This window comes from Odocoileus virginianus, chromosome 8 (assembly GCF_023699985.2).
Source record: "Odocoileus virginianus isolate 20LAN1187 ecotype Illinois chromosome 8, Ovbor_1.2, whole genome shotgun sequence".
Lineage (NCBI taxonomy): Eukaryota > Metazoa > Chordata > Mammalia > Artiodactyla > Cervidae > Odocoileus > Odocoileus virginianus.
The window spans coordinates 69,772,634-69,797,673 of NC_069681.1; the positions used below are offsets into that span (position 1 = coordinate 69,772,634).

At 48.0% G+C, this 25,040-nt stretch overlaps 1 protein-coding gene across 1 annotated transcript; it reads left to right on the top strand.

The window, feature by feature from the left end:
* Positions 1 to 403: 403 nt before the first annotated feature.
* On the top strand, positions 404 to 21,775 carry ATP12A (ATPase H+/K+ transporting non-gastric alpha2 subunit). Its single transcript, XM_020915239.2, has 22 exons — positions 404 to 631; positions 3,337 to 3,396; positions 4,164 to 4,367; positions 5,360 to 5,473; positions 6,402 to 6,536; positions 6,657 to 6,774; positions 7,039 to 7,307; positions 8,370 to 8,568; positions 8,700 to 8,809; positions 9,695 to 9,829; positions 11,947 to 12,139; positions 12,984 to 13,159; positions 13,831 to 13,967; positions 16,886 to 17,036; positions 17,409 to 17,577; positions 17,668 to 17,822; positions 18,943 to 19,066; positions 19,193 to 19,338; positions 19,947 to 20,080; positions 20,198 to 20,299; positions 20,691 to 20,782; positions 20,873 to 21,775. The coding sequence occupies exons 1-22, from the start codon at positions 404 to 406 to the stop codon at positions 20,899 to 20,901; spliced, it is 3,180 nt and encodes a 1,059-aa protein (XP_020770898.2). The 3' UTR covers positions 20,902 to 21,775.
* Positions 21,776 to 25,040: the final 3,265 nt, after the last annotated feature.

The following is a 25,040-nucleotide window of genomic DNA, read 5'->3' on the forward strand; positions in this document are numbered from 1 at the left end:
CGCTGAAGTGTCTTTCGGATACCAGGCGCCCCCACTCAGACACGGGGCGCGCTGGAGCACCCCATGGGGACCAGGCGTGCCCACCGAGACACAGGGCGCGCTGGAGTGTCTCGTGGGGACCTGGCGCCCCCACCCAGACACGGGGCGCGCTGGTGTCCCGTGGGGTCCAGGCACTTAGCTAGACCCTGCCACTCCTCGGAGAGATCTTGTCTGAGTCGAGGAAAAGAACTTCCTCGCCCAGGGAGGGGTCCCCTGAGGAGCCCAGCCAGCCAGCCCTTCACAAGAGAGGAGAGCAGAGAGAGGGCGCTGCAGGCCCTATTAGCAGGAGCTGTGGAGAACTCCCAGGAGGAGGGACCGGGAATGGGGGCTGGGGGAGGGCCCCTTCCTGTAAGTTCCACCCACCATGAGGCCCCCTGCTTCGCCTCAGAAAACCCATCTACCTCGGGCCAACATGGCACCTCTGCTTCTCTTTCAGAAAAGAGAAGTTTACTCAGTGGAGCTCAGTGGATACAAAGACATTGAGAAAACAGACAAGGAGGATGGCAAGGAGAAGTCCAGGGGCCTGAAAAACAACTGCTTGGAACGCAAAAAGAACCACCAGAAAGAGGAGCTTAAGAAAGAACTTGATCTGGTCAGTTGATTTGGTCCCTGAGCAAATGGGTGCCCTTGAGCACTGTCCGCCCTGGTGACAGCTTGCCCCTATAACCCACTTCTTACAAAAGAAAAATTCAGTCTTAAGAATTTCAAAATCCCTGACGTGTGTTTCCTTGTTTTAAGAAAAAAAAAAAAAATGGTGTGATTGTATCTGCCCAGGGGTCAGGCCCTCTGAAGATTCCTGCATTCGGGCTGTAGGCACGCCCATGGAGGGCTCCTCTGAGGCCAGTTGCCACAGGCACTGCCCAGACCTCTCTCTTCCCTGCTGCTTCATTGAGATATTAGTAGCCTATGAAATTAAACTATCTCATCAGCCAGAACCACCCAGGAAGAAAACTGAAAGCCCCTAAACTTGCTAGGTTTCTGGGTATATTTGCCCCATGAGAAAGGATTTCAATAGTAAGAGTTGGTCTTGGTTTCAGGCAGCCTTAGGCTCAGCTGAGGTTCCAGTTCTCTGGGGAGTAAGCTACCTAGCTTCTCTGAAGCTCAGTTTTCTTTATGTAAAATGGGAAACAAACCATTTTCGTGGGTCTGTCAGGGGGAAAGTGAGGTGAGAGTCTCTTGTAATGGCAGTGCTTTGTGGATGTGAAGCCCTGTTACTACTAAAGCTGGCCGCCCTGGGAAAGAACTGAAATGTGGCTGATTACATCTCAGGAATGCCAATGGAAACCTGCCCTGCGTCTGAGATTATGCCGGGTTGTCCTGCACTTCACTGCAGACTTCAGAGCTATGGTTCTCTGAGCAGCTGGTAGTGCTGTGAGCTCTTGTGTGCCACAGAGCAGGTTGTTAAACATTCCAGAATTCAAGCAAGCCAATTGGTAACTGTATTAGTAGCTTGAGATGTGACTGCTGCAAATCAGAGCTCTTTTATTTTACCTGGAGAGCTCATTAAACAATACATGACACAAGGTGTTTGTCCATGTATGTTCTGATGACCCTGGAATTGGATCTGAATTCAAGTCTGTTTCCCTGAAGTTCAGTTTCCTGTTTTGAAAAATTGGAATTAAAAATGGTACCTACCTCTTAGAGTTGTTAAGAGAATTACAGAGAAACTGGAGAAAGGTTAAGGTAGTCATTCTTATTTCCTACAGGTATCTAGCAGTTAGGGATGAAGATATAACTAGTCTTACTTGAAATTACTATTTATAACATGAATATATATCCATTCTATCATATGCCTGTTAATTACAATGAGAACCTTCCTTGAAATTTCAGCCTTTTCTGAAAATATAGAAAAATAATTCCATGGTGTTGACTGGGGTATTCCTTTGCTTCTTTACTGAGAAACAGCTTTCTTTCCCCTTTTTCGCAACCTTCTTACAGGAATCCTGTAATTTGTGACTTTGTACTTGGGTGCCCTTGCATCCCAACCCCTCCAGAAAATTAGAACCTTGATGAGTAATGCAGTGTCCCTGGCTTCTGAAGAAACAAGCAGGTGACTCAAGCCTGAGGCACCTGGTGCTGCCCTGTGCTCTTCCAGCAGAGTTCACACCCGCACCCTCCCAACTCTCATCCCCAGAGAGTCAGGCTAGTAGGGAGGATGGTGCAGACTCCCCTTAGAGTCTGAGATCCATCCATGAAAGCAACGACTTTAATCATGTTAACTCTTCTCTGCCCCAAACTTGGCGTACTATGCAGAGAACCATGTCTTAATCCTATCGCTCCCCAGAAATGTCATATTCAGTGGGTACTGGTACGGTGAATGGAAGAACAGGGCCAATCTGATTAAGCACAGGACAAAACCCTAACTCTCTGTAACATGAAACATTTTTCTTTTTAAGAAGAGAGACAGTTCTGGTACCAGTCACAGTATAAATTTTTGTCTCTGACAGTCAGAGTTTTAGGATCCTGAGTGCTGGGTTTTTTTGCCGCAGGAAGAGATTTCTAGTCCTTTAGCCCAGAGATTCTGAAAGGGACAGGACAGGACAGGGGAACTTTGCTCCCTGGGTGCCACAGCAAATGTCCAGAGATATTTATGGTTATTGCTCCTCAAAGGGAGGGTGCTGGTGGGCAGAAGTCCCCACAACAGAGTTATTGACATAAAATGTCAATAATGCTAAGGTTGAGAAGCTCTGCGTTAGTTTAATGATTCTGTGGCAGAGTTAGCAAGTGTGTCCCCCCACCCCAAGAATTTATTTGGCAGGTTTTTAATCTGAGGGCTTGTCTGATAGCAAGCTGAGCCTCAAGTGCTGAAGGAAGGAAAGGCCCATTTCTCTCTCCCAGATGGCCTGCCTGGCTGTGTGGAGCTGTCAGGACACATGGAATGGTTTGGCACTGCTGATGGGCTCCCCATTAATACCTCAGTTCAGGTCTGAGTTGAGTTTCCAGATCACTGGTGTCTGGATGCCAGGTGTGCTAGGATCTGCATGTGCTAGAGACCAGACTGAGGTGAAATGCATTGCTTTACTCATAAAAACTAAGGACGGCTACCATGTGGTAAATGGCAAGTTAAGTCTGAACTCTCCAGGGATGGCCAGAAAATCTGCTGGCCAGTGAGCTCTCTTGCAGTGAGGTTCTCTTCTCTCACTGCAGGAACCCCTGGGACAAAGGTTCCTTCTTTCTACACTTTCTGGCCCCTCTCCCATCCTCAGTGTTTCTCCCAGATTTCATGGGCTTGTCAGGGCTTAGGGTTCAAGTCTTTTGGAATTATCTAATTCACTCTGTTATTTTCATGGACTTTAGGATGACCACAAACTCAGCAAAGAGGAACTGGAGACAAAATACAGTACAAACATCATTACGGTAAGTCATCAGAGAACCAGTGACAGGGGAGGGGATTGGGGACCATACAAAGAGAGAGGCTGTGTGCTTAGAGCTTGTGAGTGACCTGCCAGCCCCCCACATGCCCACCTTGTGAGAGGAGGCTCATAACCTCAAGAGTAGCATGCCTGAGCTGCAGGCCTGGCAAGGCCCGCTGCTGGGCTGTGTATCTGGTCACAGACAGTTCTTTGACTGTGATTGCAGCTGAGCTGTGGTGACCCCTGGAAGGTTTGAGTGCCTCCTCGCTGTCATGGTCCAGGGTTGCTTTCAAACCCTGTGCCCAAGAAGTATTCAGGTCATGTCCAGGCCTCCTCCAAGAAGAGGGGATACCTCGTGACTCCTAAAATCTCCCATCGCAGAAGTGCTGCTTCATTCTGTGAATTCAAACTCAAAGATGTGGTGTCTTAACACCAGGACATATGGATACATCTGTTCCGAGTGAACAGAAATATGTGCTGTGTGACTCACTGGCCTACAGAGAGGAAGGCAAAGAGGAGCAGCGGAGCCTGGGCTCAGAGGACGCAGGGGCAAGGGAGGCACACAGCGGGAAGGTGTCAAGGCATCCACCCTGTCCCACAGTTTACGGGATGTGCCAGGAGAATGGTGGAGTCCACCCAATGAGACCCACAGATGGCACAGTGACTGAGCTGAGACATAGTGACAGCTGCCCACAGTCTGCAGAAATGTGACATCCAGCCCGAGGAGGTAGAAACGTCTAACTCCTGTTTCGTTTCCCTCTGCTTTCTCAGGGTCTTTCCAGTGCCCGGGCTGCTGAACTGCTGGCTCAGCATGGGCCCAACAGCCTCACGCCCCCCAAGGAAACCCCAGAGATCATCAAGTTCCTCAAGCAGATGGTGGGGGGCTTCTCCATCCTCCTGTGGATAGGAGCCATCCTGTGCTGGATCGCGTATGGGATTCAGTATTCCCATGATCAGTCCTCCTCCCTGGACAACGTATGGCGCTGGGGGCTCCTCCCGGGTTTGCTCCCGGTGATGGCGGGGGCTGGGGGGTGGGTAGGGTGCACTATAATGCAAGGCCTTCCCTGGTCAGAGCATTGGGCTGGGGTCAGGGGTCTACCACTGACCAATCACTGCATGAGTCAGAGAAAATCAATAACTTCTCCAGGTATAAAATAGAAAGTATATCTGACTCTCTAGTGTCTCAGAGCAGTGTGAGCATCAATTTATAAGACAGCAATACATGATTAGTTCCTATGTGGGGAAAAAAAATTCGACATCCATGTGAGGTGTTTTGGGCTCTGTCTCCTCAAAGCTAATTTTCTCCCTTTACCGTGGAGAACTTCTGTGTCTAATAAGGTAGGACCAAACCACAAAGCTAGGGGCCACAAAGCTGGGCTCCCCTTGTGGCTCAGCTGGTAAAGAATCCGCCTGCAATGCAGGAGACCTGGGTTCGATCCCTGGGTTGGGAAGATCCTCTGGAGAAGGGAAAGACTACCCACTCCAGTATTCTGGCCTGGAGAATTCCATGGACTGTATAATCCATGGGGTCGCAAATAGTTGGACACAACTGAGCAACTTTTACTTTCAAACCACAGAGCTAGAGCAGCCAACGTGATGCTGAGAGAGAAGCCAGGTGCAAAAGGCCATATTCTGTGCAATTCCATTGGTGTGAAATGTCCAGAACAGGCCAGCCCTGGATTCAGACAGCCGATCAGTGGCTGCCCGGGCTGGGCCAGGGCGGGAGAGTGACTGCCGTGGGCACAAGGGGTCTTACTGGAATGATGGATTGTGGTAATTGTTATACAACTGTGTTAATTATTAATAGTCATTTAGTTATAACCTTCAAACGGGTGAATTGTGTGGCCTGCAAGTTACATCAGGACACAACTGCCATCTCTCTGATTGGCCCATGGAGCACCCTGGCCCTCAGGTCAGTCTCATTCCTGATGCTGCTTCTCTGACTGGTGCCTGTCCTCCTCACCCAGGTGTACTTGGGCTCTGTGCTTGCCCTGGTCGTCATTCTAACCGGGGTCTTTGCTTATTACCAAGAGGCGAAGAGCACCAACATCATGTCCAGTTTCCAAAAGATGATCCCGCAGGCAAGTGTGACAGCCTCCCTGGTGTCTCCAGGCTTGAGACAAGCGAGCATCAGATGGGGGGCGGGGCTTGGAGGCCTGGGACCCCTCCCTGCTGTCTTCGGAGTCTTGGGCAACTGGCCTAATCTCTCTGGAGCCCCCGTTCCCTCCTGGGTGTGGTCAGTGAAGCAAGGTGGAAGAAACTGCTCAGTCAAGAGCAGAATGGGACAGAAACACGAGCCACTGCCTGACAGCTCCTGTGGCTGCTCCTCAGCTTGGTGAACCACTCAGACAGAAGTCATTCAGGTGGTTCCAACATGAGCAAAGGGGGCCAACCTGTGATTCTTTAAACCATCAGTCTTTTCACTCCCATTTCTGAGCCTCGCTGCATGTTGCCCCCGAATGCTGCCAGTGTGGGAGGCCTCAGATCCCTCCTCCTGCAGCAACCTGGGAGGGGTCTTCTGGGGACACCACTGTCAGCACACAGAACCATACCCTCACTGGGCTGCAGAGCTGCTGGGAGGTGAGGTCTCTGGGTGGAATCTCTTGTGTTAGGAAGCAGAGACCCATCTCTCACTCCATTAAAGGCTTTCTGACCTGAGCGAGATCATTGATCCCTTTGGCTCAACCTCAGGACTCTTCCTGGACTTCCCAGCAGGATGGTTCATCCTAATGGTCCCCCTGCCTGTCAGGCCCAGAGCTGTGGCTTTGCTGTACCTCCATGGCAGCATTTTCTAGGTCAAAGTCTATCTCCGTGAGCTCCAACTCAAGAAAAATAGTTCTTAGGGTCTTCAGGACCTGAGTAGAAGCCTTGGCTTCATTGTCTGCTATTCTGACAGGCATGCACTCCAATGCCTTCCTTCCTGAGCCTGTGGGGGACAAGGGGCATGCAGGAGGGCCAGCATCATTCCAGGACGGGATCTGAGGCCTGGGTCATGATTTTCTTCTGCAGCAAGCACTTGTCATTCGAGACTCAGAGAAGAAGACAATTCCTGCTGACCAGCTGGTGGTGGGAGACATAGTGGAGATTAAAGGTGGAGACCAGGTCCCTGCGGATGTCAGGTTACTGTCCACTCAGGGGTGTAAGGTCAGTGTCCTGGGTGCCCTGAGGGTCACGCTCTTGGTGCTGTGGTCTTTCCAGGTCTCAGTGTAACTAAAGAAGGAAACAGGTTGTGTGACCTTGAACTCTTTTCAAAACTCCTTCTAGGTAGACAACTCATCTGTCACTGGGGAGTCAGAGCCCCAGGCCCGCTCCTGTGAGTTCACACATGAAAGTCCCCTGGAGACCAAGAACATCGCCTTCTTCTCCACGACCTGTCTGGAAGGTAGGTCTGGTAGCTTGCAGGACTGCAGGTTCCTCTCATAGCCTTTCTCCTTTGTCAAGCTTTATGTTTCTCTCTCTCTACCATCTCTTGATGCTAAGCTTTTCCAAGAGAAAATGTAGAATTGAAGAGCCTAGAGAGCTGGTATTTGGCCTCTGTAGTGTCATGTGCTGATTGGCCATGTGAGCCACCAAAGAAAGGAGCATGTAAAGCCATGGTCCCTCCTCGCTGAGGACTCCTGGAATAAAATGTCTGCTCCACCTGTAGGCACAGCGACTGCCATGGTCATCAACACGGGTGACCGCACCATCATTGGGCAGATTGCCTCGCTGGCTTCAAGAGTCGAGGACTCGAAGACACCCATTGCCATCGAGATCGAGCACTTTGTTCATATCGTGGCGGGAGTGGCGGTCTCCATCGGCATCATTTTCTTCATCATCGCAGTGTCCATGAAGTATTATGTCCTGGACTCCATCATCTTCCTCATTGGCATCATTGTGGCCAATGTGCCTGAGGGTCTCCTGGCCACTGTCACTGTGAGTCTGTGCTGCTAGTGTGCCATCCTGCTCTGCCGTGGCTGAGTCTGCTCCATCAGGGCCAGTCATAGGATGTTCTGTCTCTTAGAGGGACAAAGAGAACTGTCATCTGTCACTATTTGAATGAATTGTCCTTGAAAACTTGTGTTTTCATTTTCAGAGGTCTATCTGCAAATCCCACATGATGCTTTGCCCCTTAAGATCTAGATAAGACAGTCTTGAGCCACCACTTAGAAATTTTCTAGAAGCCTGACACCTTCCCTGCATTTCCACAGTTTTTAAAAGAAAAAAGAAAAAAAAAAAAAAACTTCTACAGTTTTTACAGCTGAGGGATATAGGTACACTTTCATTTCACTTCTCCATCTCAAAGGCAGTCTGAGACACAAACTCCCTGTCTGGTCCTGCAGAGTAGTTCAGCCCTTTCCACTCTGCCCCCTGGTCTAACTTTGGTTCTCCCTGTGTCAGGACCTAACTCATCCTGAAACAAGGCCCCCAGGTGGGGAGGATTCATACCTCCGCTCCTGGCACCGTCCTGAGCAAAGACAGACAGAAGTGTTTGATTGCCTGTCTCCTCTGACTCCAGCAGACAGTAATTTGACCAAGCTGGAGCCTAAAGAACATTTTTGAGATCTGGGGGCTTCAGAGAGAGCCAAGAATCTTTATTAACATTTGGAGATCTTAAAGTGAAACAAGTATTTCTTGATTCCCCAAAGCAACTAGTAAGCCGTTTGGGGCAAGCTCTTTGCCACATAGTGCCTGAAACCTGTCTTACAATGCTCTTGCCTGTGAACCACGTTCAGCAGCCAAACCCCCTTTGTATTGACTTGACACTTGCCCGACTTTGCTACCTGTGGATCATTTTCCTCAAGGAGTAAAGGGACATGAGAGAGAGAGAGAGCGCGTGCAAGCTTTATATGCCTTCTCAGCCACTGGATCTGGTGCAGTTTAACTGCATCTATAACTATACCTGAAACTAGTTTAACTCTAACTGTTCCTACATTACTGAACCCAAGTTCAACATGGTGGTTTTTCTCAAAGCTTCTCTCTCTCTCCTCTGTCTAGGTGACTCTGTCACTGACAGCAAAACGAATGGCCAAGAAGAACTGCCTTGTGAAGAACCTGGAGGCAGTGGAGACCCTTGGCTCCACCTCCATCATCTGCTCAGACAAGACCGGGACCCTGACCCAGAATAGGATGACGGTGGCCCATCTGTGGTTCGACCACCAGATCTTCGTGGCGGACACTAGTGAAAACCATTCGAGTAAGCCTTGGGGTGCATCCAGCCTGGCCCTGCATGGTGGGCTCAGCACAGCTGGTCTGTGGCCGTGGGTGAACAGTGCTGCTCGTTGGCACAAGCCCGGCACCCTCAGCATCCATGGTTCTTCTTTCCAGATCAAGTCTTTGATCAAAGCTCTGCGACCTGGGCCTCCCTGTCAAAGATCATAACGCTGTGTAACCGCGCTGAGTTCAGACCTGGACAGGAGAGCGTCCCTATCATGAAGGTGAAGCCCCACACGCAGTCTCAGCCGCAGCCACTTTGCAGAGCGAAGTCACCTTCTCTGTTCTAATCTGGTGCTTGATTTAATCTCTGCAACTGAATAGCATTTGTTCTGTGAGAGTGAATCTAACCACAAGACCTGTAGGAAGCTTTTTCACTGTCACTAACTTCAAGAAATTTAAAAGTTCTCAAAATACTCATTTAGGTCTTCTGAAAAGTCTCTTTCTTGAAAATGATTGTGCCTTTAAGTTACTGTCCTAAATTCTTTACCAGCTAAGAAGATACAATCAAAGTTCCAGGGAACAACCCCTGCCCCCCTCCAAGATCAAGTTCATTGCTTTTTTTCCAGGAAAACTCCCACTCTCAGGGCTCTAACTTGTCTGAACTCCCCTATCACCGGCAGGTGGCGCCCTGCAGTTGACAGTTGTAGGTGTTAGTCGTGTCTGAACCTTTTGCGACCCCCTGGTCTGTAGCCTGCCAGCCTCCTCTGTCCATGAGATTCTCCAGGCAAGAATACTGGAGTGGGTTGCAATACAGGAGACCCAGGTTTGATCCCTGGATTGGGAAAATCCCCTGGAAAAAGAAATGACAACCCACTCCAGTAGTCTTGCCCAGGGGATTTTCCCAATCCAGGGATCAAACCTGGGTCTCCTGTATTGCAACCCGCTCCAGTATTCTTGCCTGGAGAATCCCATAGACAGAGGAGCCTGGCGGGCTACAGTCCTGAGTCAGACACGATTAACACTAACAGTAGTAAATCTGTCGCTTATGGGATAACTGTTCTCTTCCTCTGGTACTTAGTAAGCTTAGGTTGCACACTGGTTGGTTGAAAATAACCACAGAAGAACCTGATTATGTGCTGCAACTACTTATATCTTTTGATTCACAGAAAATTGTGGTTGGAGATGCCTCAGAAACTGCTCTTTTGAAGTTCTCAGAGGTCATGCTGGGTAACGTGATGGATATTAGAAAAAGAAACCGCAAAGTAGCTGAAATCCCTTTTAACTCGACCAACAAATTTCAGGTGACTTTCCCCTCACAACTGAATCTTTTGGCTTTTAATTATATTTGACTGTGCTAGGACTTTGTTGCAGTGTGCAGGCTTCTCATTACAGTGACTTCTCTTGTTGTGGAGTACAGGCTCTAGGGCTCATGGGCTTTAGTACCAACTGAATCTTTATCGTCACTAGAGCAGCATTTCCACTCATAGGTATCCTTTAGTCAGTATGTGTTTTGAATGACACTTGACTTTAAGAACAGTCCTCAGAGATGCAGAGCCTGGACATCTGGTTAACACAGAACAAGTAGAGGAGAGAAAAGATGAAGCTTTCGATGAAGCCTGCAATTCCCACATGTGGCCTTTCTGTATAACATGCACACAGACGCACCACTGCCCGCCCTGGTGACTTGGGCACAGGGAGGGGCAGGAGACACACCCCCCAACATGACAGGCTGAATGTGGCGGTCAGTGAGGAGAAGCCAGCTGCCCCATCTGTATCAGGCATTCTCTGTGCTTGGTCTCATGTAATCCTCACCATAAGCCTTGAAGGTAGGACCAGGTGAAGTCCCAACTGCAAGCAAGGAAATGGGCCTTAGAAAGTGTTGAGGTGGCCAGAGCCACTCGAGCATCTAAGTCTCCACGTGTCTGTCTGATGCCTGAGTCTATGCTTTTTCTACTGCAACACAGAGGCCAGGTGGTCAGTTCAGGCCATTTGGGTGAACCTTGCCCTTCGTGAGGACCAGTGAGGACCCAAAGCATTGCTTTCCATGTCTGCCCTGCCAGCAGTGCACAGGAGTCTCCACCCTTTGTTGCTCAGGGGGAGACTGGCCACCTTTGCCTGGGTGTCTCCCCTCCCACCAGCGTAGCCAGCAGGCAGCCATGTCCACCCTACTCAGGTCAGGACAGAGAACAAAGTGCTGCTACAGGTGGAGTTCTCTGGAGACTCCAAAGCAAGAGTGGGGTGTTGTGACCTGGTCTTTTGTTGTTGTTGTTTAGTCACTCAGTTGTGTCCAACTCTTTGGATCATGCCCACCAGGCTCCTCTCTCCATGGGATTTCACAGGCAAGAATACTGGGTTGGGTTGCCATTTCCTTCTCTAGGACTTAGTCTTTGCATAACATTAAATTATGTAAGTAGGATGACCATGTTTGTGTGCAAGTTTCTAGTGATTACGCACACATTTTGTTTGGAAGGAATTTAGGACGGGAAAATAACTGTGGAGCAAACATCTTGGTGGATAATTGACCAGTAAAGAGTCATGGTTAGCAAAGCAGACAACTTACAAAATGTATGATGTAAAATGTAGAGGAATTCAGATCTCTGTTCAAAACATAAGTGAAAATAGAATGACTAGCAATCCTAAAATAACAGTAGTAATCATGGCTATCATGTGCTGATTTCCACACTCATCACAACTCTATTAGGTAGTCAAGAACGAGGAAACAGAGGACACAGCCAGCAAGGGCCAGAGCCAGGACTCGGGCAGACCCGGGGGGTGTGCTCAGCCTAGGCGGGTGGCCTTCCAACCACAGACAAGAATCCTGCTGGGGCTCCGTCTTCTCCAGGGAGGGGAAGAGAAGCTTCTGTGAGGCCTCCTGTACAGAGTGTTGATGGAGAAAGTGGGCTCCCTGGAGTTGCTATAAAGGAGTGGGTCCTACAGAAGAGGCCAGGGAGCTCTGAGATGTTTTAGAGTTACCTTATATCCACACACCTGCACAGCACTTGGCACTTAGCAAGGTGGTTTAGGAGGAGGCCTTGGAAGGTCTCTGGGGGCATCACTCAACTTGAAGAAACAAAATAGCTCTGGCAAGTGAGCTCTTTGAGTTGTGGCCTGAGGGATCTAGTTCCCTGACCAGGGATGGAACCCAGGCCCCCTGCATTGGGAGCTCGGAGTATTAGCCACCGGACTGCCATGAAGTCCCTCAGTCTCTGCATATTACTTGGGCATGAAGTAGAAAGGACAGAACATGCCTGCGGAGAACACTCTTCCTTTATATATCATGGAGAATAGAAACAGAAACCACAGAAAAAGAGATGTTTTGCTCATGAAAAGCTCTGTCCATCCAGTTCAGGCCCTTTGTAGTAGGGACGGTGTCCTTACCCGCGATGCCGCACTGAGCATACGCGACCCTCCCCTGCAGCTCTCCATCCACGAGACCGAGGACCCAGACGACAAGCGCTTCCTCATGGTGATGAAAGGGGCCCCTGAACGGATCTTGGAGAAGTGCAGCACCATCATGGTCAACGGGCAGGAGCAGCCCCTGGACAGGAGCACGGCCGAGGCCTTCCACACGGCCTACATGGAGCTGGGCGGCATAGGGGAGCGCGTGCTGGGTGAGAGAGAGGGATTCTGCTGGCAGGCACAAGGAGGCAGGCTTGGGGGTGCAGCGGGGTAGCCCTGGCATTCCACTTATCTCCTAAAGGAGAATGTGATCAGCATGCAGGAGATGCTGTGTGATGGCGTAGGAGGGTGGGGGCCCTTGCAGACCAGAAGTCTGGAAAGATTTTATGGGAGGAGTTACATTTCAGTCTGGACCTTGAGTGATAGATGTGAAGGGTTGTGGGGGGAGCATACTCATACAGAGGGAACAGCATGAGACAAATGTGGGAATGGATGGAGGGGACCCTCTGGGCACAGCTCCCCGTTCTTCATCTCTTTATGTCTCTGCTTCTACCCCCACACCTCCTGTAAACTGCAATCTCCTCAGAAGTACAGACTGTCCACTCCCGGGCTTTCTGTCTCCAGAGCATACCTAATGGGCACAGAGTAAATGATTTAGGGATGAAACATATCTTTCCTAAGACAACATGTCATGGACTGAAGGAACTGAACAATCATGGTAAACTCTAAAGTGTGTTAGTCGCTCAGTCATGTCCGACTCTTTCCAACACCGTGGACTGTAGCCCGCCAGGCTCCTCTGTCCATGGGATTCTGTAGGCAAGAATACTGGAGTGGGTGGCCATTCCCTTCTCCAGGGGATCTTCCCAACCCAGGAATCGAACCCAGGTCTCCCACATTGCAGACAGATTCTTTACCATCTGAGCTGCCAGATTTACTGACCTCAGTTCTCTTAAACTGGTAAAACACAAAGGACTGAAGTGTATGAAAATGTTCCCTCTTTCTTTCATCATTTTTTAATCCTAGTTTCACCAACTCCTAAATTCATACCCATTTCAGGTTTCTGTCACCTCTACCTGCCGACAGACGAGTTTCCAGAAACGTATTCATTTGATGTAGAAACAATGAACTTCCCTACTTCCAACTTCTGCTTTGTGGGCCTCTTGTCAATGATTGACCCGCCTCGGTCCACGGTACCTGATGCTGTCACCAAGTGCCGGAGCGCAGGGATCAAGGTGGGACTTGCACATCCCTGACTTCACACATCTTCCACAGATGCTGAGTTCCTTTCTAGGAACGTCTGTCATAGGAGAGTCAGTATTTAGGTCTCTTCCCCTAAATGTCATAATTCCCCTTTTTTTTAAGTCTCTACTTTCACTGTACTAAGATTTCAGTAACTGTCCCATAAAAGCATAGTCACTGTGTCTGTGTGGAATAAACCACAAGTGCAATTGCAATGAACAGAAAACCATGAAGCAACCACATGTCATCCTAGACCACAACAGACAATAAAAGGTTTTGCTACTTAATCTCAAGGTCCAGCTCCCAAACTCCTTTTCCCTCATGATATGTCAAAATTTGAATTCCATTACTGTGTTAATTCCAAGGCTGTGGAGCATCATGAAGATGCTGAAGGAGACATCTGTCAGCCCACTCACAAAGTTACACCAAAGGGAAGGACTTCCTCTAGTGTCACAGGAGGAAATGTAAGGTTTAGAAACAAGGGTAGATCCAGTGGGATCCATGTGTCCTTCTGAGACAGGTGATACTCTGACCTAAAGATCAAGGACTGCAAGCCACAGTGCCCCCTCGCCATGGTGGAGTGGGCAAAACCAAGTCATCCCCACTCGCCTGAGCAGCAGAGTCCCTCACCACCCACATGCCTGTCTCCTTGCCTGTGTTCTAGGTTATCATGGTTACAGGCGATCATCCAATCACAGCCAAAGCTATTGCCAAGAGCGTCGGTATCATTTCTGCCAACAGTGAGACAGTGGAAGACATTGCCAAACGCCTCAACCTTCCTGTGGAGCAAGTTAACAAGCAGTGAGTTCAGAACCCACACAGAAGAACTCAGGCCTTTATCACAGGCCCTACTGCCTCTAAAGAGTTGTCTGGAGCAAACCCCTTTTTGCCAAATATGATCTGCTGGTTTACTCTATAATTTCTGGCTGGTTTACTCTCTAATTTTTTTAAATTTATTTTTTTTTCATTTATTTTTATTAGTTGGAGGCTAATTACTTTACAATATTGTAGTGGTTTTTGCCATACATTGACAAGAATCAGCCATGGATTTACATGTGTTACTCATCCCGAAATCCCCTCCCACCTCCCTCCCCATCCCATCCCTCTGGGTCATCCCAGTGCACCAGCCCCGAGCACTTGTCTCATGCATCCAACCTGGGCTGGGGATCTGTTTCACACTTGATAATATACATATTTTGATGCTGTTCTCTCAGATCATCCCACCCTCGCCTTCTCCCATAGAGTCCAAAAGTCTGTTCTATACATCTATATCTCTTTTTCTGTCCTGCATATAGGGTTATCGTTACCATCTTTCTAAATTCTATATATATGTGTTAGTATACTGTATTGGTGTTTATCTTTCTGGCTTACTTCACTCTGTATAATGAGCTCCAGTTTCATCCATCTCATTAGAACTGATTCAAGTGTATTCTTTTTAATGGCTGAGTAATATTCCATTGTGTATATGTACCACAGCTTTCTTATCCATTTGTCTGCTGATGGGCATCTAGGTTGCTTCCATGTCCTGGCTATTATAAACAGTGCTGCGATGAACATTGGGGTACACATGTCTCTTTCAGTTCTTGTTTCCTCAGTGTGTATGCCCAGGAGTGGGCTGAGGCTGGGACTGCAGAGGGGATAAAGCGTACTCTGTAATTTCTATATCCAGTCATTACTCAAAATTTTATCAAGCACCTGATATGTGCCAGCCACTGTATTGAGACCATGAAAATTACCTGTATTTCAGCCCAGTGAAGTAGATCTGAAAACTTCAGTGCTGAATTTAGCGTGAGGAAACTGAAGCAGAAACTTTACGGGAAATTACCTGCCATTGGTACAATTTATAATCAGGAACAATGAGAATCTTTTGTGCTCTCTGAGCCCCTAGTCTGCTTCTTGAGTATTTATTCCATATTTAGTATTTAGGCTTCATAATGTGTTGCTATGGAAACATACTTCTTTTTACTTTTTATTTGGTCATAAATAGAATGGAGGGCTTCTCTGGTGTCCACTGGTAAAGAACTCACCTGCCATTGCAGCAGACACAGGAAACATGGGTTCCATTCCTGGGTCAGGAAGATCCCCTGGAGGAGGAAATGGCAACCCACTCCAGTATTCTTGCCTGAAGAATTCCATGTACAGAGGAGCCTGGCAGGCTGCAGTCCCTGGGATCACAAAAGAGTTGGACACAGCTTAGCAACTAAACAGCAATAAACAACAACAAACTCAGTGAAATAAACACAGGCACAGAGGTGCTGGTGATGGGAACCTGACTGTTGATCATTTAAATCAGTCAAAGTCTCCAAAGTCTTAGTTGGAAAATAAATGTCATTGCTTTATTATACTTTGATGCATACGGGGGGAAAAGACCCAAGAACATCTCCTAGTTTACCCAAACAGTTATACCTGTTAGGAACACAGAGCTGACAGGTGATAAGTGACTGCCAGGGCAACAAATTACCAGTTAGGACACCAAGCAGGTAAACAGCCTCTGGGCACAACATTTGTGTCTGGACCCCCACTGCTCTTTTGTGTAGATAACATCAGTGATAATGTCCATCTATGAAAACAGCTTCAGAGGTTGTACTTGTTTTGTTTTTTGAAACAGTAGGATTTTACTCTTTCCTACAAGTCACCACACAGGAGAGAGGGGTGGTTACTTTGTGAATGTTTTCAATTGTCCACTTTATCAACTGCAGCTTCATGATCAGGGAAAAACTGTTTTCGTAGCTCCGGCAGGAAGGGAAACAAGCCTTTCCTTCTTGCTTCTCCCCCCCCCCCTTTTTTTTTAACCAGAATATAGGAAAACCTGTAGTTTGAGTCAAGTGCTAGAATTTCAATATTTAGCACCAATAGGAAAAAAAAAAGCAGACCTAAAAAGAGCTCAAAACTTTAAAAAGGTAAACAAAAAAACATGCGGTGTTTTGTGCTTAAGAACATTTAAGCTGAGATTTGAAGGCTGAAATGTTCACCAAGGGAAGGGAAAGCTAGAGGCCTCCACCCCTGGCAAAGGTAGTAGGATCTGTGAGAGCTTTGCACAGAGTCGGGGGTTCAGAACTGAGAGCTGGGGACTTGGAACTGAGAGCGTGGGTGCTGTGGGGGAGAGTCAGAGGGGCCACATGGCACAGGTTGCCCCCAGTCCTGCATACCAAGTGGGGATCTGGGCTCTGCTTGATGTTCCTTTGGACAGTGCTCCAGGGGACAGTATGGTCAGGTCTGCAGTCTCAGTAGTTCCTAGAACCTCACTTTTACAGGCAGCAGATAAAAGCTTTCCTCAAGAAGACCTCAGTTAATTTCTCTCTCTACATAGCTGGTTGCAAAGTAGACACTGTGAGTCTGAAATAAACAGCAAAGAGCTGTCACCCATGTGTTCAGGCAAAAGCTGGATTCTTGGATTCAAAATGTACAAATAGGCAGTTTTTTTCCTCCTTCTCTTTTGAGTAAAGTTTTGCCCTGGGAAGTGCCACCTCTCACCCATTCCTGTAAGAAATGGCTACTTGACTTGTTCCTACTGTCATGTGACACAAGGAAATGCCTGTCCGCCTTAGTTCACTGTCTTGACAAGAGACCCACACACGCCATCATCCCACCAGATGCTTAAGAGTCAGGACTTGGGGTTCCAGATAAAGCCAAAGAGGTTCACCCCACCTCCTGCCCAGAATAGTGTTTTAACCTCAGCTTCCACCTATGCCCTCACCCAGTTCCTCCTGCCCGTCTAGGGATGCTAAGGCTGCTGTGGTGACCGGCATGGAGCTGAAGGACATGAGCCCGGAACAGCTAGATGAGATCTTAGCCAACCACTCGGAGATCGTCTTTGCCCGGACGTCCCCCCAGCAGAAGCTAATCATTGTGGAGGGCTGTCAGAGGCAGGTGGGTGAATGCAGCACCCGGGGAAGCTTCTAGGTCTGTCATCATTCTGTGGGGAGAAGCAGCACTGAGCTTTGGCCCCCCTTAGGGCTCTGGTGAGGTCACCACCCCACATCTCCACCTGTCGGGGCTGACCCTGTCCACTCAGGGACCCTCCCTCCTGCTTGCTGCCCAGGGGACTACCTTTACAATTTGGATTCATATGGTTGTGATCATTCAAACACATCTTATTTGGAGCTTGTTCTTACTTCTGTTCTTACCATCTTAATCTTTTTCCTCTAACCCAAAATGGGCCTTTGTTTTGGTGCAGCGGACCTCCAGGCTGCTCACTAACCCCTTCCATCCCCCTCCCACAACCTTCCACCATCCCTGCAGGATGCTGTGGTTGCTGTGACCGGGGATGGAGTTAATGACTCCCCAGCTCTGAAGAAGGCAGACATCGGGATCGCCATGGGAATAGCAGGTTCTGATGCAGCCAGAAATGCAGCTGACATGGTCTTGTTGGACGACAACTTCGCGTCCATCGTCACAGGGGTGGAGGAAGGTGAGTGGGCTTTTGAGTGGTCTTAGCAAGGGCTGGGGCCACCCATGAAATGAGGAGTGAGTCCTATGGGGAGAAATGTCTTCTGCCTAGGTCGCCTGATCTTTGACAACCTAAAGAAGACAATCGCGTACACGCTGACCAAGAACATCGCCGAGCTGTGCCCCTTTCTCATCTACATCATTGCTGGGCTTCCCCTGCCCATTGGCACCATTACTATCTTGTTCATCGACTTGGGCACAGACATAGTAAGTAGCCAGAAAGGGAACAGGGTCTGATGACTTCCCCAGGTGAGGGAAACCTCAGTGTCATTACCTTCAAGGGCAGGAGATAGATTAATCAGTGCTTCTCAGACCTCAGTGTGATGGTTTCTGACAAGCTCTTAAGCAACGCCAAGTCTGCTGGTCCACCAACCACACTTCAAAGCACAGGACCAGAGAGATCTTATAAAGTGTTTGAAAATCAAAACCACTTCACTCCATAGAAGAACTTTTCAACACATGAGTTCTTCACCTTTCCAAAAAAACCAGGCCATTGGTCAGTTTCAGCTCATGTGCCTCCCCCTCTTTTTTTTAAAAAAGCTGTCACCAAAATAGTCACTGTACTGCTTGGGGCCTAGTGGCCAAAGTGATAACTCACAACCACCCTTTGTTAAGTAAAAGAATCTGTGACCTGGAAGCCTCTCACCAAACACAGTAAGAAGCAGCCATTAATAACATTGTGAAGCCTCACGCAGACCTACAGTAATGTCACCTAAAACCTCCCCTCTGCTAGAGCAAATCCCCTTAGGAAGCTTTGTGACAGTCACTCCCATGTCTCTAGCTTACAGAGGCTTCGGGGAGCAAACAAAGCCCACAGCTCTTCAGGTCACTGCCTACCCCCCATTTCACATGACACCTGGGCAGCCTCCATGGTCCAGGGATATTGGGGCATCTCTACCTTAGAGGGGAGCTGAAGCCCCAGAGCCTGCAGCAAGCTTGCTCTTCTTATCTCCACTGCTGTGGTTCTTCCAGGTATCACTAGGGAACTTGTGAGAAATTTGGGTTCTCTGCCCTCCGGGGGGAGGACCTAGGAGACAACCACTTCTCAGTGGTGGGAAGGGAAAGTGCTTTATAACTAGATCATCTAGAGATGGCAATACAGGGTGATGATCAGACGATCAAACACAGGTGGATTGTCTTCTCTGCGGACAGCACACCGTGTTGTCTGCTCCTTGGATGGACCAGTTCCGTACCACCACCACCACTGCCACCGCCACCACCACTGCCACCACCCCCAGCCCCCCACATCGGGCCCCTGGCTGTGCTGCCACTGTTTCCTTCCATCTAGCATTTCAGGGTCGGGCCTCATGCTACTCTCTCCCTCTAGATTCCCTCCATCGCCCTGGCTTACGAGAAAGCCGAAAGCGACATTATGAACAGGAAGCCTCGCCACAAGAAGAAGGACAGGCTGGTGAATGCGCCACTTGCCCTGTACTCCTACCTGCACATCGGTGCGAGGAGGGACTGCCCAGAGACCCACCGTCCCCTGTGGGTCAGGGTGGGCTGTGGGGGGAGCCCAGAGGAGAGTGAGGCAGGGCACTTCTGGGGTCAGTACAGAACCTCTCCTGTTTTTCTAGGCCTCATGCAGGCCCTGGGGGCCTTCGTTACGTATTTCACCGTGTACGCGCAGCACGGCTTTCTACCCAGCACTATCCTCAACCTGCGGGTGGAGTGGGAGAACGACAATGTGAATGACCTGGAAGACAGCTACGGACAGGAATGGGTAAGGGCCAGGTTGCTGGCAGCGTCCTCCCTGGATGGCTGTAAGGGGACGGGGAGGTGATGGTTTTCTTGGTTAACAGGGCCTGAGGGCCCTGTGGTCACAGCAGCTTGCCTCTGCCAGGCTCGGCTCGTCTCTCAAGTTGGAGGTCTAGAGCTCACCTGTTTACATTAGCTTGCGTCCCTGGTGGCTCAGATGGTAAAGAATCTGCTTGCAATGCAGGAGACCTGGGTTTAACCCTTGGTTTCAGAAAATCCCCTGGAAAAGGGAACAGCAACCCACTCCAGTATTCTTACCTGGTAAACCCCATAGACAGAGGAGCCGGGTGGGCTATAGTCCGTGGCATCGCACAGTTCGACACGATTCAATGATTAGCACGCAGGTGTAGAGGAGGAGCAGCCAGCAGCACCACAGCTGGGCCAAGTCCATTAAGTTAGCAGTTCTCCTGCTCGCCAGGTGAAAGGAAGAAAGCTTTCTTTCCAAACACAGGAAGTGACCCTCTCTCAATCATGGGGAGGGGAAAGAGAGTCGAGGCTCATAGAAAGGCACCAACACCTCCCTGAGGTGTCCATCTGGGGTGTCATGGTCTTCTCCTCTGTGGCCATTGACAGACAAGGTACCAGAGGAAATACCTAGAATGGACGGGCTACACAGCATTCTTTGTCAGCATCATGATTCAGCAAATAGCAGATCTGATCATCAGGAAAACCCGGAGGAATTCCATCTTCCAGCAAGGTCTCTTCAGGTACTGATGCAGCCACCCTGGGGGTTTAGCCTGGCCCTTTGCTGTCCAGATAACTGTATGTGGGCATGTGGGCCTGGGGCTGGGAGTTCAGAATTTGTTTGCTTTTGTGTCTTACAGAAATAAAATCATCTGGGTGGGGATTGCCTCACAGATTATCATCGCACTAATCCTCTCCTATGGCCTCGGAAGCATCCAGGCCCTGAATTTTACGATGCTCCGGTGAGGTTCCCTGCAACCACGGGGAGGAACCGGCCCCAATCTGGTTGTCACAGCCTAAAAAGTCTTTCCCCTAAAGTCTTTCCAAAGAGAGAAAGTGAAACTGTTGTTGTTTTCTTTTAATCAGTGTGAGGCTTTGACCTGCTAGTTTTTTCAGAAGAGGAGGTGGGTTTTCCATCCCTCACCATCCCATCTCTACCTTCATCCAACAGATCCCTTCTCAGGCAATCACTGTTTTTAGCAGTCACAGTCCAGTTAAATAAGAAACCCTCGGGTTCTACGCTGTGTGACCCAGTGGGGTTGCTCTGTCCAGTCTAGAAAAGAGAATGAATGAGGCACTCAGCCACTTAAGGGCGGGTGTGTGGGTCTCACAGCATCCCCTCTCTCCTCCCAGGCCTCAGTACTGGTTTGTGGCTGTGCCACACGCAGTTCTGATTTGGGTGTATGATGAGATGCGGAAGCTTTTCATCAGACTCTTCCCTGGAAGTGAGTACTAATGTATGGGGCGTTGGGGGCTCTTGATCTGCTCCAGCAGACCTTCCTCTGTTTCTCACTTACTGCTCCCTCCTTCTTTAGGCTGGTGGGATAAGAACATGTATTATTAAGACACCTGCTTCCCAAGCTCCGGCAGCTGCACATGGCGATGTTCTTCACCTTCTGGTGCCAGCTGGGCGACTGCTGCCATGGGGATGTCGTCGGAATGTGTTCAAGAAAAGACAGAACTGTAGGAAAGACACTCACTAATATTTTGTAATTTAAAACAGAGATTCCAGTGTTTATATGTGATTTTAATTTATATATCAATGTCCTTATTTAAAAATACATGAATTTGAAGGTAATGGTATAGGGAAGAATAGCATGTTTAAATGTCTGCAGAGCTCATTCATGTTAAACAATGTCAGGTAATCCAGACATCTGCTGGATTAAGGGTCTCCCTGCCCCTTAAGCTCTAGATAGCACTGCTCCCAACTCCATTCCACACTCTATTAAAAATCCAGCACCCTCCCTTCCTGTGAATTCCCAGAGAATTCATTATTTCACAGTCACGTTGCTCAAAAAAGGCTAGTTCAGCTAGAGGTTTGCAAAGGGTGAAGTGATAGCAGGTTTACATCACAGTAACTTAGAAGACCTCAGTTTGACCCTGAGACATCCTTAAAAGTCCTCATCCCACCTGTCAGCTCCTCACAGTCCTTCACTGCCCTCCCTCCTCCATGCTACCCTCCACCCACCACCAGTTCCAGAATGGAGCTCCAAGTGCTCTCCTGACTCAAGGAGGTTTTCATTTACCAGGATTGAACCTCAGTGGAGGAACCTTGTGGTTTAATACATAATATTTATTATTAGACAGTTCATAGCACTCTGCAACACCAGTTTTTTGTTTCATGCTGTAAGTTTGTTTGTGTGTAACATATGTGACTACACCCATATTAGTATCCCAGAGAGGCCTCATTTTTAAGTAAAAGATCTTTTATAAAACAAGACCTGAGAGTGGTGTTCTAATTAATTTGTCTAAAATGCAAAGCAGGGCTTCCCTGGTGGCTCAGATGGTAAAGAATCCACCTGCCAATGTGGGAGACATGGGTTTGATCCCTGGCTTGGGAAGATCCCCTAGAGAAGGAAATGACAGCCCACTCTAGTATTCTTGCCTGGAGAATCCCACAGACAGAGGAGCCTGGTGGGCTACAGTCTGTGGGGTCACAAAGAGTCAGATACAACTTAAGAGACTAAACAACAACAGCAACAAAATGCATAGCATAGGACAGAAAAAAAAAATTAGATGTAATTTCAATTTTTTTTTCTTTTTACTTCTTTAGTCCTTTTATTTTTCCAAGGAAGGTCTGAACTCTTCCCTCACAACATCCCTGTTCTGCCCTCTCTCTGATATGGCACACATTTAAGCCAGAATTTCTTTGGAGGGTCCAGCGGCAGAGCAAGAGAGGAAACCATTTTCATAGTCCTTCCATCATCAGCTGATACCCAGCACACACTCATTTAACAGGAATGACACTTGGTAAACTTTCTGTACTCAGTGGGCTGCCCCATTACCTCTCCTCCATCGTTAAGGAGGACAGAACAAACAAGGACGTCCTGCTGCTGATGGTGCTGAGTTGTGTCTCTAGAGCAAGCAAAGGGAGTCTTAGAGCCACAAGTCACTGCTATGTTCTCAGAACCGTCATTGTAACTTCATGTAAATAGATAATGCACTCTGTCATTGTGTGTGTGTATTTAAGTTAAAATAACAAGTCTAATCTCAAGGGTTTTGATCTCTGTGTTCAGCCACAATTATCACACGATTATCCCTGAACTACTCTGATGATGTCAGTGGTTCAGTGACCTGGAACCCTTTCCAGGCAGTGTCATGACAGCTTTCTAATTCCAGTCCTGACAGGGCAATGATGGTCCCAAAACTTCAACTATGAACCATTTGTCCTCACTCTTCATCCTGCCAGGCTGTCTGAGGGTCCCCTCCTGTGATGGCTGGCAGCTTGTTGTCCTGCCAGAGCCAGTGAAGGACACTGCAGATAGAGCACAAAGCCGCAAGAGGTTTATTGTGGGGTTGGATTAAGCTTGAGGGGAGTTCAGTTTGAAGTAGAAATCTCTTCACAGCAGGAACCCTGTCTGGAATAACTTTAGTATTGTACATACCTATCTTTGTAAAAAATTGACACTCATATTTGTGAAATGAGTAAATAAAAAATTTAAAGAATCACAGAAATGAAACTGGTGTATCAACCCACTTTATTGAGTTTTAAACAGAAAAGAAGCAATAAAACCTCAGAGGGTTTTGCTTTGTGTTGTTGTTTTGGAGGAACGGCTTCATTGACCCACCAAGGCCTGGATACTTTTTTAGAGAAAGTAACAGTTAATTTAAATCTGATTGATGTGGCAGAGTAACTCAGATATAGAGATAAGGCTGGATTTATAGAGTATTTTTTAAAACAATGTTTTTTCCTGACATTGTAATTCATTTTAGAAAATTTGGAATATCCAAGAGTAAAAATTAAAACTAACGAGAATCTAACTACCAAGTTCTATAACTAAACAAAAGAGTAGTTATTTCTTTCAGTTCAGTTCAGTCGCTCAGTTGTGTCCAGCTCTTTGCAACCCCATGGACTTCAGCAAGCCAGGCTTCCCTGTCCATCACATCCCAGAGCTTGCTCAAACTCATGTCCATCAAGTCTTTTTTTTTTTCTAAACATATACTTATTTCTAGGAAGAATTGAAATATAAAGCTTTCCATTCTGCTCTGTTAGTTAACATTGAGGATATGAGTCCAATGACTATACATTATTCCATACTGAGTGTTTTAACTATATCCCCTCTGTGCGATGGCTCATTTATTTCCTACTGGTAATCATTTTTGTTTTAAGGTTTCATCTTGTCACTAAATCTTATACAGCATCTCATTATTTTATAATAGAGTCATCAAAATGGAATTGAGGCATTAAGAGCATTTTTAAGGCTCTTGATAAATTTATTTTCATATAAGCTATATCAATTTATACTCCTGCCAGCAATAATAAAGTGAATGTCTTGGCTGTCAATAGGGTATGAAAGATCTGTCTACTATGTTGTTTGGCCACTAAGTCATGTCCAACTTTTTGTGACCCTATGGATTATAGCCTACCAGGCTCCTCTGTCCATGGGATTTTCCAAGCAAGAATATTGGAGTGGATTGCCATGCCCTCCTCCAGGGGATCTTCCTGGTGGTGGGTGAGACCCCTTTAAAGAGGTGGTCAGGAAAGTCCTTTCTGAGGTGAATAAGCACAGAGAGGAGAAGTCCAGGAGGAAGGGATAGTGCCATGTAGCAAGAACAGGAAGACTGGTTAATCAGGCAGCTGTTAAAACGGGCAACAATATGACCTTATAGGGTCTCAGGCCATGGGAAGCAGGCTCGGCTTCATTACAAACACAACACCAGGCTGTTGAAGATTATTAGCAAAGGCGGAAACTTGCTCCAGTTCACTTGTTCAGATCAGTTTGGCTCTCTGAGGAGGGTAGGAGGATACCCAGGCAAGAATGGACACAAGGTGAGTTAAGAGGCGAGGGAAGCAATGAAAGACTGGGCAGGGTGGTGACAGGGGTGAGGCCCAAGTGTGAAGCTCTGTGTGTGTGTGTGTGTGTGTGTGTGTGTGTGTGTGTGTGTGTGTGTGTGTGTGTGTACCTTTAGCTTCCAAAGAGGAATGCTGTAAGGGAGGTTACCTGCTGATGATGTGGATCAGGAGTGCTCAAATCAGGGCCCTAGAAAGGCCACCAACTTCCCTAACTGACATTATTATGGAGATGAAGAAGGAGACACCTTCCCAGGAGACTTTTAAAATAGAGCAAGTGCTCATATGCTGGTTGTTCCTGACTCTGTGTTTACAAAGACTGTCATATCTCCACATTAATTCTGCAGTCATCACTTCCCCAGTGGACTTATGTCTCCTAACATGACAGTATCAGCAGCTGGTAGTTACCAACTCCTATTATGTCCTGGTTGATGTGATGACCTCCTAGAAACACTGTCTCATTAATACTACGACCACCCATCAGTTTGTAGTGTTAACCCTGTAGGATCGTCTAGAACATAGAGGCTATGTGCTTAGTCACTCAGTCATCTCCTCTCTTTGCGATCCCATGGACTGTAGCCCACCAGGCTCCCTGTCCATGGGATTCTCCAGACAAGAATACTGGAGTGGGTTGCCATGCCCTCCTCCAGAGGACTTTCCCAACCCAGGGATTGAACCTACATCTCCCACAT

Excerpts from the sequence above, each read along its gene's own strand:
- ATP12A (XM_020915239.2), top strand. The coding sequence starts at position 404 with ATGAGGCCCCCTGCTTCGCCTCAGAAAACCCATCTACCTCGGGCCAAC. Across the intron at positions 13,160-13,830 it reads GCCGGAGCGCAGGGATCAAG|GTTATCATGGTTACAGGCGA; the intron begins GTGGGACTTGCA and ends CCTGTGTTCTAG. Across the intron at positions 13,968-16,885 it reads GTGGAGCAAGTTAACAAGCA|GGATGCTAAGGCTGCTGTGG; the intron begins GTGAGTTCAGAA and ends CTGCCCGTCTAG.